This window comes from Salmo salar, chromosome 18 (assembly GCF_965601325.2).
Source record: "Salmo salar chromosome 18, fSalSal1, whole genome shotgun sequence".
NCBI classification, from domain to species: Eukaryota; Metazoa; Chordata; class Actinopteri; order Salmoniformes; family Salmonidae; genus Salmo; species Salmo salar.
The window spans coordinates 27,609,605-27,626,403 of record NC_138308.1 but is presented as its reverse complement, the minus strand read 5'-3'; the positions used below and the strand labels follow the sequence as shown (position 1 = coordinate 27,626,403).

Below are 16,799 nucleotides of genomic sequence, written 5' to 3'. Positions count from 1 at the left end.
AAAAGATCCTTCACCTGTGATAGTGAGACACCACTGTCCTCAATGGTGCTACCGCCGGCTTTGGTCTTTGTTATGGGCAGGGCAGGTCACAGGAAAGATTGAAAAAAAACAAAAGCAGCAGGGACCTAGACAGCCACAAAGCTGGGACAATCCGTGGTCCCTGCCACAATGGCTAACCGTGTCACAGGCTGCGTTCAAGCTCTCAAGAAAACCCTGCTAGCTTGATAGGCAGCTAGCTAGCAGCTAGGCTAGCTCCTACACCAAGCAACTCCTCAGACCCGGCCTTGGTCGGTGGGATCACTGGACCGAGAGTAGCAGGGGGATGATTCCCGGTGTCTGTGAAGCCCGTCCTTTGGTGCAACGCAGACCCAGTAGCGAGCGTTTCCACTACAAAGTAATGTTAGGATATATCAGTTATCTTATAAGAGCTTTTGTGCAGAACACACTACTGTGTTTCAGGTACCAAGCTTATGGTCATGTTGCAGCAGTATGTAGGAGGGAGATTCCTAGATGTGAGAAGTGTGCAGAAAGGCATTGGACAAAGAAATGTGTAGTGTCGGTGGAAGAAGTAGTATGTGTTAACTATAGGGGTGCCCTTGTTGCTGGGGATCAGAAGTGTCCCGTGCGAGAGAGGCAGGTTGAGGTTGCCAGCGTCAGAGTTGTACAGAAGATGTCGTATACTGAGGCAGTGAAGAAAGTAGAGGAAGATGGGTCGAGGGTGAGGTATCGTAGAGGGTCCCAGTGAGTAGTAGACCTTTGCCAGTACGAATGAAATGCGATTCAGTAAAGTTGGCTTTTTAGAGTACATTGCCATGGTTATAAACTATACTGCAGAAATTAAACATTCATCACAAAAATAGGTGTTATGGTGGCAGCTGCAGAGAAGTACTTGGGTTTATGAGATTTTACTGCAGAGGAGTTACAGGGTGTGTTGAATGGTAGTGTCCCGTCCTCCCTGGCTGTTGGTCAAAGTAGTGTAATGGGGTGGTGTTTTTTTTATGATCATTTTCCCCCTTTTCCCTTTTTTGCATCACAGTGTAATGGATTTACACTCCAGTCCAATTGGTAGTGGTGATGCATATTTTTGGTAGAAGAAGAAGAAGGAGGAGGCTGGTGGGAAAATGGCAGAAGTGGATGCTGAGTTCGAATCAAGCAGCGTGTCAAGCAAATTTGGTGAAGTTGAATGTTCTGAATGGACAGTAGTATTGAAAACTGGAACAAAAAGGAAATTGTCTAAAATTGGAGTGGAGTGTGTGACTGATATTTTGATTCATTATATTTCTGAAGAACAGAGGAAGATTCTAGTGGGCCTCAAAAGAATCCGGACAACAGAAGTTTTGTGTTTTGAACTTCGGATTAGGGCACCCGTCAAAGGAGTCATCTCAGGGGTGACAACAGATGTTCAGGTTGAATACGTGAAGACAATTCCTGGCGTGGTTGGTGCCCTGTGTCTGAGCTGCTGGGTGAATAGAGAAAAAGAAGAAAGTCTGTTGTTCTTGTTGTTTTTTGATAAAGAGCAAATACCTACGCATGTGAAGCTTGGTTATGTAAGATACGTTGTAAGAGTTTTCGTCCCCAAACCACTGCAGTGTAACAATTGTAAAAGGATTCCGCCATGTTTTAAGTGTGTGCAGACGAACAGAGTATACTGAAGAACGGTGTGTAGAACGACAACAGTGTTGCAATTCTGCTGGGGATCATGATTCTGAGCTCCTGGAGTGCCCTGTAAGGGTGAAGGAGATTAAAGTGGCAAAAGTTAGAGCAGTCTATCGAATCTCTTATGCGGAGGTGAATAAAATAATTGAGAAAACAAGTGATGGTAGTGAAGATATGGTACTGGATACACCACAGCCTGTAGTAAATGTTTGCTTCCAGACAAAATATACCCTGTGTGGATTTTGTTGTGTTCATTGCCACAGTGATAAACTGTACAGCACAAGTCTCAAAGAAGTCTAAGAAACTGGACATTATTGTGGCTGCGGCAGAAAGGTTTTTGTGGACTTAAGGATTTTACATCTGAAGACTTGCAAGGGGTACTGGCGCCGGAAGACCCGCCCTCCCAGGTTCCCCTTGTGCCTGTGTAGGGATCAGATCGGTTGTATTTTTTACCCGAAAAGTTGTTAGAATTATTAATGTATTTCTTTGGTCATTTTTTGGGTAGTTTGTTCAGTTTTGGTGGGAATCCTGTTTCCATCCCGCCTAGTAGATGGCGGGATGCGCATTAAATTGTGTGATTGCCAATATACCATAGAAGAAGACGAAGAAAAATAAGAGTTCTTTAGGCTGTTGGTCTCGAGTAGGATTTTCTAGGGTAAATAGTGAAATGGGGCGGTGTTTTTTTATTTTAAAAAATTATATAAATATTCTTAGATAGAGCTAATAGTTGGCATGGTAATTTTTCCTTTTCCACAATTTTATAGTACCTTATCACAAAAATGTAATGTAGGCAGGCCGTGAACGGCCAAACACTCCAGTCAGTACAGTAGGTGGCGGTGTAATGGATGCGATCCAACAACACAATGCCAAAGAAGAAAAAGGGTTCTTTGACGCAACTACGTGGGATTATTTTAAACAGGACAAGATGGCGGAGGTTAGCGGGCTGAGGAAACGGAATCATTTCGAACAAAACCGCAAAAGACATGTCTTTGACGAAGGTAATTTTTTATTTAAGGAGAATATGTGGAACTGGATAGTAATATTGTGACTGACTGTGACATGTACCTCGTTCGGCGTTGTTTCTACTGAGTGCCGTAACCTCCAGTAGCCAAAATAGTAACGTATGTTTTTACTTTTACAGGGACCCAGCCAGTGAAGGGTTTAACGTTTTTGTGTAGTTAATTTAGCTGGCTAATTCGCGCCCGCCAGCCCTTACTCTCACCTGGCCGGGTCTGTCATTTTCGGACCGCGAGTGTTGCCCGCTGTTGAGTTGCATCAATCCCATGGTCCGTTCAATTCTGAATGCTGATTGGTTAAAACTGCATTCCAGCCGGTGTTTCTCCCACAAGTTACCATCGGCTAAATCTATGACATTAAAATGCCTACACTCTGTTCCATCCGACTAAGCAATCCACTGTCTCATAAACCCAGCCAGGCAATTTATAAACTTGATCTCTCTCTATAGAAACCATCTAGACTATCTCGCATTTCTTTTAGACTAACATTTGGTTTTTAACAGATTGCTGTCGGTCTCCAACATTGTTTCAATATTCAAATTGGAGTTCCAGCTGACCCTTAGTAATGAATGAGTTGGGATGAGAGAGAGGTCGGCAGCTTTTCCTGAGCCAGTCGAAATCATGAATCAGCATAATTTTTATGGACATAACAGTCAATAGAAAACAACAGGTAAACGAACCGAAGTGCAGCTAGTTTGAAGTCTTTCCAGCTTCAGTTTGAATTTATTGTGTTGGCTGTATTGTTGGCTAGCTCCTCTGAACAAGTGTCCTGACGAGAGAGCACATTTTCTATGCCAGGTGAAATCCCGCATCATTAGCTCATTGTTATGGATGTATCCAAATAAATGTCACTAGAAAGCAGTTTATGCAAATGCGGCTACTTCAATGTTATTCTGGCACAGTTTGACGTGCCTGTAAGTTAGCCATAGTTGGCTAGCTAGCAAGCAAGGGATAAGAACGTTGCCAGCCAGTATGGTATTCATCCTATTTCATCCTACAACAAGATATAGTCCCGACACAAATCTAGGGTTGCTACCCAAGCCGGCTGGTTGTTCGTTCTATCGGTTCGGTTTCCATATAAGCGATCCAGTCGTTCAGTCTTTTTGTTCTGCATCTATGGACGCGAACTAATCGTAAATAACGTTTTCAATGAAAATATGTAAATCATTATTTAAATATGTTGGTGACCCAGTTGTATAAAAGTGATAATGCCCTGGAAGCCGGTGCTTTGAGGATATATTGGCACAGTTTGCGTTGTGCCTAAGACCAAGCCTTAGCGGTGGTATATTGGCCATATACCAGACCCCCTCGTACCTGATTGCTTAAATAACACAGTATATTGGCACTGTAGAAGTCAATAGCTTTAGTTCCTTCTTACATGCTTTGTTTGAGTTGCTTTTTAAAGCAAAGGGCGAATTGAACATTTGGGGAAGAGGTCAAGGTGTAGGGTAGTTCTGTGTGATTGGGACAGGTGCCTCAATAGACTGAGTGATTGAGGAGCGGATGTCGTCAACCTTCTTTTCAAATTGGTTTACAAAGTTGTCCGCAAGAGAGGATTAAGGAGGGAGGAGAAGGTGGAAACAGTTTCCTAGGGTTAGAGGAAGAAGCTTGACATTTATTGATAGAATTGGCTTTAGCAGAAGAGAAGGTAGAGAGGAGGGAGGGAAAGGATGATGGGTCCTCTGGAAGTTTAGTTTTCCTCCATTTTCTGCCTGCTGCCCGCATCCCTGTTGTGTAAGCTGGCAATGAGTCACTCAGCCGTGGCGCAGAAAGGCAGGGCCAAGCCGGCCAGGAGGAAAGGGGACAGTAGAAGTCATAGGATGCGGAAAGGGAGGAGAGTCTGGTTGAGGCAGAATCAGGAGACGAGAAGGATTTAGCAGATTTAGCGGCGGCACATGTTTGAACTCTCATTTTTGGATTGAGACAACCAGGAACTCCCTATTGTTTTAAAGTTAGCTAGGAACTTCAACTTTCTGACTTTTCCTTGAAACCAATATTCCTCTCTTGGAATAGCGTTTTTTTTTCTTCTTGCAGATTAACTGAAACCCTCAACTCAGACAACTAGGCCTAATGTTATCTGGCGACCAAAGTAGGCTTAATATATCAAAAAGAAAACGCTTTGCTCCTGTGGTTTTGCATGCCCATTCTGTATCCTTGCATCAGACTCATGCAATGAACGAACAACATCGGATGCTTTTTCTCTCCCTCTGTCAGGTCAGGTGCAACAGCCATCATCAACTCTATTGTAATGTGATATAGGCTAGCTATGCGTAACCTTCCATTTCCTCAGCTGGCCTAGTCTTGGTTTCACATGGGGAAATTCCCTTGCACCCCTACCCAACACCCCTAGCTTACATCTCTCTCACTGAACAACAGTTGCAATCTGGTACAATTATTTGTGTAACAATGTTGTTTTTGGAATGTTAATGTATACAGAAATCAGTCAACAGGAAAATGGAAGGTGTTATTTTTGACATCACTTTAGTAATGGGGGTCTTTCAAATCCTTTAGCCTTGTGACATGACTCTTGTATCAGTGCAAAATTCAGCTGGGTTTATTTGTGTGGCAATAGTTAAGACTCAGTGGTGCTGCACTTTGTCCTTGGTGTGCAGATCCCTTGTTGCAGTTTAACATTTGCTCTGCTTGACTCCGGTCCAGAGAGGGAGTCGTCTCTTGGAGTTGGCACCAGTCCACAGTGTCACGACGAAGGAGAGGAGGGACAGAGTAAAGAGAGCTGTTTCAGATGTAGACCTAGACTGGCTCCATACATGGCCTGCCAGAGACCCGGATCAGGGCTGTTTCAGATGCAACAGGAGAGAACTGTGGCAAGATAAGGAATGATAAATAAGCCTGCCAATTTTAGATCTGGCTCTGTTTTCTCCAATCCCCTCCAAGGATGAGGGGATTGGACTTCGCAGCCCAGTCCCTGCAGAATAGTGTCTCTGTCTCTCTCCTATGGCAGCACTGCCACTTAATTTAGCTGACTACTGCTTCGTATACCTCGCTTTGATGGACACTTGCATAGAGGGGCCTATGTGTGGGTTATGGTCCATTTTACACTGGACTGATGTTGGATGTTTAGTACAGTTGTCTATATGTGAGTAAAGTTAGGAGCAGTCTGGCCACGAGTTACAGTAGATTACCCGATTAACACAGGGACTCTTCCATGTCCTGACCTGCTAATATGCGCGTGTTGCAGCTAATCATTATTTGGACTGGTGTAAACTTCACGTCTGCCCATGTGGGGGAGATTCTGAGGTGTCAGGAGCTGAGTGTATTTAAATTCAGCTTTAGTGTCACTGCGACTAAAAAGGAACTCTGGCATTGATGTCTAGCTGTAGAATAAATTCATAACCTGTCTTGTTGTGATTTTATTGTTTACTTTTTAAAAAACTTTGGTAGTGTTTATCTAACAGTCTCAAACCCACAGTGAATTATGTCTGTTGGCAGACTAGACAGCCATTATACCAGAATCAGCAGGATGCCTCTCCAGTGTAAGCTCTGCTCCGGAGAATGCTGTCCTGTTCTCTCATACCTTCTGTTCGGCAACCCCTCTCCTGGCATCAGCCATAGAGCCCAGTCAGCCCACTGTTGTTTGCCATCGGCAGAGAACAGCCTTGCGGCAAGCCCTCAAACCTGCCTTAAACCAAATCCTCACTCTGAGTTTTGGTACGAAGTGTTTGTTCTTTGATATGTTAAAGTCACATGTCTTGTAGGACTGTCAGCTCTGGAGGAACATGTCATAATGGGGAGAGTAAGGTTTTTCCTTGGAATCTTGCTTGGTGTTGTGAACCATACCTCTCCAAGGGTCTCCTTGACACAACTGTTTTTGGTTGGTAGCAGTTGTAGGATGCTTGTTTGCATGAGCACTAGCAATCCAAAATACTTGTCATACCAGTTCACAGGGTGTCTCTCGTGTGATGGGGAGGGACATCTCTGATGTAGAGGACATTTCCCACACCTGGAGGGGAACGCCTACCTTTAGACACCCTTTCATGGAAAGATTAAAAGGCCAAACAAAGCTTTTTGAAATGCTTTCACTTTTGCTTATTTTGTGATGTTGACCTCGTCATAGCCCAATAAATCATTGTATTTGTCACATGCTTGGTAAACAACAGGTGTGGACTAATAGTGAAATACTTACAGGCTTGGACATAGAAAAGAGGCTACTGCACAGTGTAGATGCTATAGACATTGACCCATTTGTAGGCCTAGTACTTCATCTCATAATACCACTGGCTTTTGTCCCCCTTTCTCAGATATGTTTCCTAATACCCAAGTGTGTGCACTGCAGGCCTGTGGCAATGTACTGGCGTCATGCTAGAGGTTGACGCAGGAGTGAAAATTTGTTCCTGTCCTGTACCATTTCTTTTTTTCACGTATAGTTATATAACCCCGGAACTTTCCGGTCCCATCCCGATAAAAATCACTCCCGTTCCGTGTTCATTTTTAATGCTCAGAAATCAGAAATAACTTCCTCCATTAGCTACTGGCCTGTCTGTCCCGGATCTGTGGCCGCATCGCATTAGCAGAAACCAATACTGTTCTCAGGGCAAGCCTGGTTGTAGCTGGATTCACCTAGTCAGTCTGTCATGGAAAGAGCAGGTGTTCCTAATGTTTTGTACACTCAGTGTATAGAAGGCTCTTTTTAATATATATATTTATTTATTTATTTTAAATGTATTTTATTATTATTAAATGCTCCACACAATACATACTATTCCTCTCCTGTTCCAAACTTGACTCTAAGAACTTCACACCTATTCCTGCTGGAATCCCACAGGACTTGCAAGACCCGCTGGAGTCCTGTTCCCGTGTCAACCTCTGCAGCAGGCAACAAATACCATGTCCAGGAACTGTCATGGAATGGCCTATAATATGTACAATGCCTGATGGAAGTCCAGATGCTGGAATCCTCTAAGATGATACCCTGACTACACTTCTCTGTATTGTCCTTGTGTAAAGTTTGAATTGCACCATGTGCACTCTCTCCCTGCTCTTAACGGCATGACACCGTGTGTCCTGTTCTCTCTCTCAGGTGCGGGTGGTGTGGAAGATGTTCCTCTGTCCCTGCCAGATCGGAAGCCTCCTCCCAGGATGGCGCCTCGGGCAGAGGTGGATAGCGAGACAGACGAGGAGTGGGAACAGGCCCCAGAGCTGACTGCTGCCGATCAGAGTCCTGTCAAAGAGCAGCCTGTAGAAGAGGTGGAGGAGAAGGCTCGGCCCATCCAGATTGTCCTGGCTCACGAAGACGACCACAAATTTGAGCTGGACACGGCGGCTTTGGAGAAGCTGTTACTGCAGGAGGCTGTCAGAGACCTTAATGTGGTGGTGGTTTCGGTGGCTGGGGCCTTCCGTAAGGGCAAGTCTTTCCTGCTGGATTTCATGCTCCGATACATGCTCAACCAGGTGAGACCGGGTGCACACTCAGATATACAGTGCCTTCAGAAAGTATTCAAACAGCTTGACTTTTTCAACATTTTGTTGTTACAGCCTGAATTTAAAATGTATTTAGTTGAAGAAAAACATTGGAACTGGTCTACACACAATACCCCATAATATAATTTTTATTTATTTTTTTACAAATGTATAACAAAATGAAGCTGTTATGTCTTCAGTCAATAAGTATTCAACCCCATTGTTATGGCCAGCCTAAATAAGTTCAGGAGTAAAAATGTGCTAAATAAGTTGTATGCAATAAGTGTTTAACCTGATTTTTGAATGACTCTGTACCCCACACACACAATTATCTGTAAGGTCCCTCAATCGAGCAGTGAATTTCAAAAACGGATTCAAGCACAAAGACCAGGGAGTTTTTCCAATGCCTTGCAAAGAAGGGCAACTACTGGTAGATGGGTAAAAAAAGAAAAAAAGAAGCAGACATCGAATATCCCTTTGAGCATGGTGACGTTATTAACTACACATGTGATGGTGTATCAATACGCCCAGTCATTACAAAGATACAGGCGTCCTTTCTAACTCAGTTGCCGGAAAGGAAGAAAGCGTCTCAGGGATTTCACCATGAGGCCAATGGTGACTTTTTAAAACAGCTACAGAGTTTAATACCTGTGATGGGGCAAATCCAACACATCACTGAGTACCACTGTTCATATTTTCAAGCATAGTGGTGGCTGCATCATGTTATGGGTATGCTTGTCATCGGCAAGGACCAGGGAGTTTAAAAAAAAAATTGTAATAAAAAGAAAAATAATAGAGTTAAGTACAGGCAAAATGGTAGAGGAGAACTTGGTTGTCTACTTTCCAACATACAATGGGAGCCAAATTCACATTTTCAGCAGGGCAATAACCTAAAACACAAGGACAAATCTACATTGAATGTTCCAGAGTGGCCTAGTTACAGTTTAGACTGATCTATGGCAAGACTTGAAAATTGCTGTCTAACAATGATTAACAACCAACCAACAACCATGATTAACAGCCCAGAGACTCCCAGCTGTAATCGCTGCCAAAGGTGATTAATGTATTGACTCTGGGTTGAATGCTTATCTAATTATGATATGCGTTTTATTTTTCATAAGTGTACAACATTTATTTTCCTTTGACAGAGTATTTTGTGTAGATCATTTAAAAAAAGTAATCAATTGTAATCCTTTCTGAAGGCACTGTACCTACAGTACAGACAATTCACTACAAAATACTGATATTTCTCTGAATCATTCATTGGGCAGATCAGCTTGAATGAAGGTTTTGCTGTGCTAAAAGGAAGAACCAATTGAACTGTCTGTTAGCTGGAAAAACTGTGGTTAAAAGCACTTTCTGGCAACATCAACAATCTCACGTCATTAACACACCCCTGGGTGTAGGGTTAATTATAAGGTGTTGTGTAACGCTGCTAACCTTTTCAGGATAAATCTCTGGGTTGTCGGTTCAATACCAACATTTGTAAAGCAGTTTGGAGATCCTGAATTAACCCCGTATTAGTCTTGGATTTCCAGATGAATTAGCCACCTACTGACCTGACTGCGTTACCTGTCTGATTTTACATAATGTCCTCCATCTAGGGGTTGATAAAACGTCTCGAAACGGGAAGTCTGCTAATGGTTCTAAATGGATGTTAGTAGTTATTCTTTCCTTTGGGATTCATTTAGTAGTGTGAAATTCCTTCAGGACATTTTATTTTCAGCCAAATGCATTTTCCATTCTTAGACTGCTAGATAATTAGTGTTGTCTTCAGGTCATTTCACATACTGTAGTTCAAAAGCAATTTGTCTCATTAGCATTCCTTTTGCTGAAATATGAATTTCTCTGCCAGTTTCTGGGACAAGAGCTTCCCAAGGGAAGGGCATACATTACCAAGGCCGCATCACTGCATTGCAAATTTCTAATCAGCTTCCAGGGGTTATGTTAATGTGTCCACTGTCAAGGATTTGGCTTGAACCATGTGTCGAAAGAGCAAGATTGTTTTTGAGAAATATTTATGGAGCTATAGGCCTAGATTTGGAAATGGTTGGTGTTTTCTCGGCACTGAATAAACATGGATGTATACAAGTATAATCAATATTTCTACTGATGACTTGAATCTGAGGGAGAGAGTGAGGAAGAGGACAGTCAGTCATGACCTCCATCAGGACAGCCAAGCAGCAGCCAGTGATTGCAGGGCCAGTATCACTTTACAGACCACAAAGTGTTGTTATAGGTCTGGAAGCTTGGGAAAGCTTTATCTTATATCGTTATAGCTGCCTCAAACTCATTCTCACTGTGTAGTCTGCTGCTAGTTTCCCTGCCTGCCTGGGTCTGTTGTTCATCTCAAGGTCTGTCACTAGTGCTGAGCAATTAACTGAAATTTCTGTTATTTTTATTTTAAAGATTTAAGCAACCAATTGACCAATGTCTGTTCAATTATTTGAATTCCATTGTTTTCCTCTGAGCTCAATGCGCACATCAGTTTCTCTAAAGATAAATCTGATCCAGCCTGAACTGTACGATGTAGTAGGGAGTTGTAGTTTCCAACCGGCCAATATTCTACATAATTACCACGTTTTGTGTGCTAAACTAACTACAATGACCATAATCCTTTGCGCATCTCCTTGTCCGGTCTTTTACTTTGCATGGTATCTCTACCTGAGAATGCATGATTGTAGTGATTTTATAGTTGGTATTCTTTGCTGAACTACAAAATAGTGATTTTTGTTAGACAAAATAGGCAGCAGCACTAGAGCTGAGATGATGACTTGGAATTAAGTAATAAAGTCATCAAATAAAACGTGATACACACACCTGAAATATTTTATTAAAGTTGTGAAATAAATGATGGTTAATAAGTGATAAGCATTAATGGGAAGTCACTACCATGATGGAACTGTTATTAATTGTTTTATTCTGTGTTACTGAACTTCAAAAAGCACTAATTGCTCAGCACTATCTGACACACTGAATGATCTGAGGACAGATGCATAGGAGAAGTAAAGTCTGTAAAAACTTGGTCACAGTGGGGTCAGAGGAGCAGTGATGGCTATTGTTGCTCTGAGACGACGATGCACTCCATCGCATCTAGGGTCAGGTATTCAGGATTGCTCTGATTGTGTTGCCTAAGTTTTTTTCCCAGCAACATTGAACTCCAGTCCTGAAAAAACATAACTGCAGAGATTGTTGAGTACCCCTCCCATGTTAGTCTCCAGCAGGTTATACCATTTAGATATCTTTGTAATTACGTCCCAGGCAGGTGCTATTTTGGGCTCTCGGTCTGGCCAACCTAATTTTCCTCCTGGTGTCTGCACTGTACATCTGTGATCACTCTCCTTTACGGCCTAGAATTTGAACACTTCATTCCAGTCACATTTCCTGCTGGATAGAGAAGTCCGCTCTTCTGTGTGTGTGGCAGTTTTACTAACTGATTGGACTGTTTGTTTGATGTCCTCAGAGGGAGGAGACAGAACTAAAGCTTGTTACTGAAGTCTGCCTTGTTTAATAGCGCCGTAGTATCCTTGGTAGCCTAGTGGTTAGAGGGTTGGGCCAGTAACCAAAAGGTTGCTAGATCGAATCCACGAGCTGATAAGGTACAAATCTGTCGTTCTGCCCCTGAACAAGGCAGTTAACCCACTGTTCCTAGGCTGTCATTGTAAATACGAATTAGTTCTTAACTGGTTTGTCTAGTTAAACATAATAAATTGTTTAATAGCGCCGTAGTATCCTTGTTTAATAGCACTTGAGTATTATCCTTGCATTAACACTGCTGCAGGATGTGTATTTTAATAGCTGTGTGATATCTATCACCACCAGGCATTGTTAGGTTAAGCTACTCTTCACCTTCTGCTTCAGAATGCTGCCAGTAGACAGAGCCAGGTTCAGTTGTTAAGTAATACCTTTTAGGCATGAAATATAGCATACCATTTTGTTTAATTAGTTACTTTGGGAGTCAAATCTCATTATTGGCTTACTCCTTCAGCAACCTTGCATTTATTCTCAATTCTTGAATAAGGAAGTAATTAAGACCAGCCCCGTAGGCCACGCTCTCCCTGTAATTAAGACCAGCCCCGTAGGCCACGCTCTCCCTGTAATTAAGACCAGCCCCTTAATGAAGTAGTGGAGTAACGCGCACACACTTCTAACGGACTTGTTTTCACAACAGCAGCTCATATCCTATTAAAGGTGTTCTTCAGACTTAAGTTTCTTTGTCTTTTTTACTGCCTACACTGAACTGAGTCTGACATGATGTTGCGTTTGGCATAGGCTGTGTAAAATGACCCTGATCTCAGGACACCAGTGGTTTGAATGTGATACCACAGTGACCTCCAGTGGTAGTAAGTTGCAAATGCATGTAAGAAATACCAGTATGCCTATTCCTTCCTTTGATTACTGTTGGGCTTTTTCCACATTGCCCATATGAAACACACACTTGCCTACAGGAATCAATAACTTGTTTCCTGTACTGACCACTCACTCCCTCTGTCTTGGTACCCCCCTCCTCTTACAGCAGCAGGAGCAGTCAGACTCGTGGGTTGGGGCTGATGATGAGCCGCTGACAGGGTTCAGCTGGAGAGGAGGCTGTGAGAGGGAGACGACAGGGATCCAGGTCTGGAGTCAGGTGTTTGTGGTCAACAAGCCGGATGGGAGCAAGGTGAGCCCTACTCTGTGACACACACACACTGTTATTAACATTGAGAGGAACACCACAGTGGCACAGTCGTGTTTTATGTATGATCTTATGTCCATCCCTGCCACTCATATTGACTGTTGTCTTCAAGTGGATTTCCATCATGTTAATGACCTAAAGGTGACCTGCAATATCCTAACCCTTGACAGGTTGCTGTTCTGCTAGTGGACACACAAGGAGCCTTCGACAGCCAGTCTACCATAAAGGACTGTGCAACGGTTTTTGCCTTGAGCACCATGACCAGCTCTGTACAGGTGAGTCTATGGTGGACCTGACTGAGTTCTCACTGTTTGATTACATACCCATAAAGGTGCACACATTGTGTCAGTTGAGTTAATGGTGTGTTGTGGATGGAAAGGGCTGGTTGATGTCAAGAACTGGCCTACGTACGAAGGATATTTCATGGTCTAATTCTTTTCAGGTGTATAACTTGTCCCAGAATATTCAGGAGGATGATCTTCAGCATCTCCAGGTATACACACCATTCCTCCCCATCTTAATGAATACATTTGTTGGTGTGTTTGAAAACAATATTAAGGCTATGACTAACATCGTCTTTTCTCCATCTGCTTAGCTCTTCACAGAATATGGCCGGCTTGCTTTGGAGGAAATCTATCTAAAACCCTTCCAGGTGCGTTACTGTCCTGAAAATGGATATTGTTTGTTCAATATATTCAGCAAAGTTTGGACATGCACATTTGTCCTCCCTGAGCACATTCTCTCAGTAACCCTGTCTGTGTTGTGTTCCAGTCTCTCATGTTCCTCATCAGAGACTGGAGTTATCCATATGAGCACAACTATGGACTGGAGGGAGGTAAACGCTTTCTAGAAAAGAGACTGCAGGTAGGTCTGGAGAAGAGAATAGGGCCCATGATTGCTCATTTAGAATGGGCTCCTCCACATTTAAACCTAGTATCTAGTCCAGTGTGGCTTTTCCGGAGAGGACTTTCCACTACAGTTTTGAACTAAATTATCTCAGCAGAATTGTAATATGAATTTTGTTCAGTGTGTCTGTGAATGGAAGGACGCTCGCAGTAGTGGAGGCTGCTGAGGGGAAGGCGGCTCATAATAATGGCTGTAACGGAGCGAATAGAATGGTATCAAACCATGTGATTGAAGTATTTCATACCATTCCACCTATTCCTCTCCAACTGTTACCAAGAGCCTGTCCTCCCCAATTAAGGTGCCACCAACCTCCTGTGGCGTGCAGTATCACTTTTAGTGGACGATCTGTAAGGTTACTTTCTAAATGTGATACATTAGTTACTGTCAGATTGTAATCAAATGTAACTTTTGGATTTAACAAATCTGATTACGGTTACTTTTGGATTATATTCCCTTTTAAAGGACAAATCCACCCAAAACCACTGACTCGTATAATTTACAGTGTAACATAACACTAACGTGAGAACATATTTTTTTTGTGAACAAATGTTTCATTTTGTTGTTTTAACAAGGTTGGTGGCAACATAAATCTTTGTAGAAATCAGTTGCAGCTCAAGTCGACTACAAAACCAGCAATGATCTCTCTATGGGCTAGCTAGCTAGCAAACGTAGCTACACACAATAAGTCAATATCTGCATGTGAAATAGCTAGTTAGTGCAGTTTGTTTAGGTGATTTTACAGCTATCAGTTTAGGAGTCTCCAATCTCACCATGTTCAACCTGCAGATCGATGTGCCTTACATAGTGGTCTGCCATTTGCAACAGCACCATGCAATGCACCCTGGACTGAAGAGGCAGACAAATAGGATACATGTGTCCTCTGTTAAATTACACATTTCTTGTGGTAGGAATATTGCAGAAATATGATCAGTGGCTAATTCGAGAGGAGACAACCTCCCGTGTTATGACATCGGCCAGTATTGAAATCTCACATGATGATTGATGTTTTTGATCTAAAAGTCGTATTCCTTTTAACTTCCAGTGTAGTGAGAGCGGCTTTATCACAATGCTAATTTTTTATTTTTTTTCACCTTTATTTAACCAAGTAGACTAGTTGAGAACAAGTTCTCATTTACAACTGCGACCTGGCCAAGATAAAGCAAAGCAAAGCAGTGTGACACGAACAACAACAGAGTTACACATGGAATAAACACGCCAATTACACAATAAACAAGGCAATGACACAGTAGGGGGAAAAAGTGTATATATACAGTGTGTGCAAAAGGCATGAGGAGGTAGGCAATAAATAGGCCATAGTAGCGAAGAATTACAATTTAGCAGATTTACACTGGAGTGATAAATGAGCAGATGATGATGTGCAAGTAGAGATACTGGTGTGCATAAGAGCAGAAAAGTAAATAAAAACAGTATGGTGATTGGGTGGGCTATTTACAGATGGACTATATACAGCTGCAGCGATCGGTTAGCTGCTCAGATAGCTGATGTTTAAAGTTGGTGAGGGAAATATAAGTCTCCAGCGACTTTTGCAATTTGTTCCAGTCACTGGCAGCAGAGAACTGGAAGGAAAGGCGGCCAAATGAGGTGTTGGCTTTGGGGATGATCAGTGAGATATACCTGCTGGAACGGGTGTTATCGTGACCAGTGAACTAAGGCGGAGCTTTACCTAGCATAGACTTATAAATGCCCTGGAGCCAGTGGGTCTGGCAACGAATATGTAGCGAGGGCCAGCCGACTAGAGCATACAGGTCGCAGTGGTGGGTGGTATAAGGTGATTTGGTGATAAAACGGATGGCACGGTGATAGACTGCATCCAGTTTGCTGAGTAGCGTATTGGAAGCTATATTGTAGATGACATCGCCGAAGTCGAGGATCGGTAGGATAGTCAGTTTTACTAGGGTAAGTTTGGCGGCATGAGTGAAGGAGGCTTTGTTGCGAAATAGAAAGCCGATTCTAGATTTGATTTTGGATTGGATATGTTTGATATGAGTCTGGAAGGAGAGTTTACAGTCTAGCCAGACACCTAGGTATTTATAGTTGTCCACATATTCTAGGTCAGAACTGTCCAGGGTGGTGATGCTAGTCGGGCGGGCGGGCAGCGAACGGTTGAAAAGCATGCATTTGGTTTTACTAGTGTTTAAGAGCAGTTGGAGGCCATGGAAGGAGTGTTTTATGCCGTTGAAGCTCGTTTGGTGGTTAGTTAGCACAGTGTCCAAGGAAGGGGCAGAAGTATACAGAATTGTGTCGTCTGTGTAGAGGTGGATCAGGGAATCACCCGCAGCAAGAGCGACATCATTGAGATATATATATATATATATATACATACATACATACATACATACATACATACATACATACATACATACATACATACATACATACATACATACATACATACATACATACATACAGAGAAAAGAGTTGGCCCGAGAAATTGAACCCTGTGGTACCCCCATAGACTGCCAGAGGACTGAACAACAGACTCTCCAATTTGACACACTGAACTGTCTGCAAATTAGTTGGTGAACCAGGCAAGGCAGTCATTAGAGAAACCAAGGCTATTGAGTCTGTCGATAAGAATACGGTGATTGACAGAGTCGAAAGCCTTGGCCAGGTCAATGAAGACTGCTGCACAGTACTGTCTTTTATCGATGGCGGTTATGATATTGTTTAGTACCTTGAGCGTGGCTAAGTTGCACCCGTGACTGGCTCGGAAACCGGATTGCACAGGGGAGAAGGTACGGTGGGATTCGAAATGGTCAGTGATCTGTTTGTTAACATGGCTTTCGTAGACTTTAGAGAGGCAGGGCAGGATATATATAGGTCTATAGCAGTTTGGGTCTAGAGTGTCATGACCGCGGCAGCTTTCCAATCTTTAGGGATCTCGGACGATACGAAAGAGATGTTGAACAGGCTGGTAATAGGGGTTGCAACAATGGGGGCGGATAGTTTTAGAAAGAGAGGGTCCAGATTGTCTAGCCCAGTTGATTTGTACAGGTCCAGGTTTTGCAGCTCTTTCAGAACATCTGCTATCTAGATTTGGGTGAAAGAGAAGCTGGGGAGGCTCGGGTGAGTAGCTGCGGGGGCGGAGCTGTTGGCCGGGGTTGGAG

The 16,799-nt window shown here is 42.9% G+C and overlaps 1 protein-coding gene across 4 annotated transcripts in view; it reads left to right on the top strand.

Moving 5' to 3' along the window:
• The first annotated feature begins 2,518 nt into the window (after positions 1–2,518).
• The window catches only part of LOC106577100 (atlastin-2), a 32,808-nt gene continuing 18,527 nt past the window's right edge, over positions 2,519–16,799 (top strand). For 2 of the 4 annotated variants that reach the window (XM_014154835.3, XM_014154836.3), the window contains exons 1-7: positions 2,519–2,654; positions 7,711–8,081; positions 12,607–12,750; positions 12,936–13,040; positions 13,208–13,258; positions 13,361–13,417; positions 13,537–13,629. In XM_014154835.3, the coding sequence (XP_014010310.3) occupies positions 2,582–2,654; positions 7,711–8,081; positions 12,607–12,750; positions 12,936–13,040; positions 13,208–13,258; positions 13,361–13,417; positions 13,537–13,629 (894 nt within the window). In that variant the 5' untranslated portion in view covers positions 2,519–2,581. Of the gene's footprint in view, positions 2,655–7,455; positions 8,082–12,606; positions 12,751–12,935; positions 13,041–13,207; positions 13,259–13,360; positions 13,418–13,536; positions 13,630–16,799 lie in introns of all 4 variants that reach the window. The other 2 variants (XM_014154837.3, XM_082964864.1) reach the window with 2 other exon arrangements.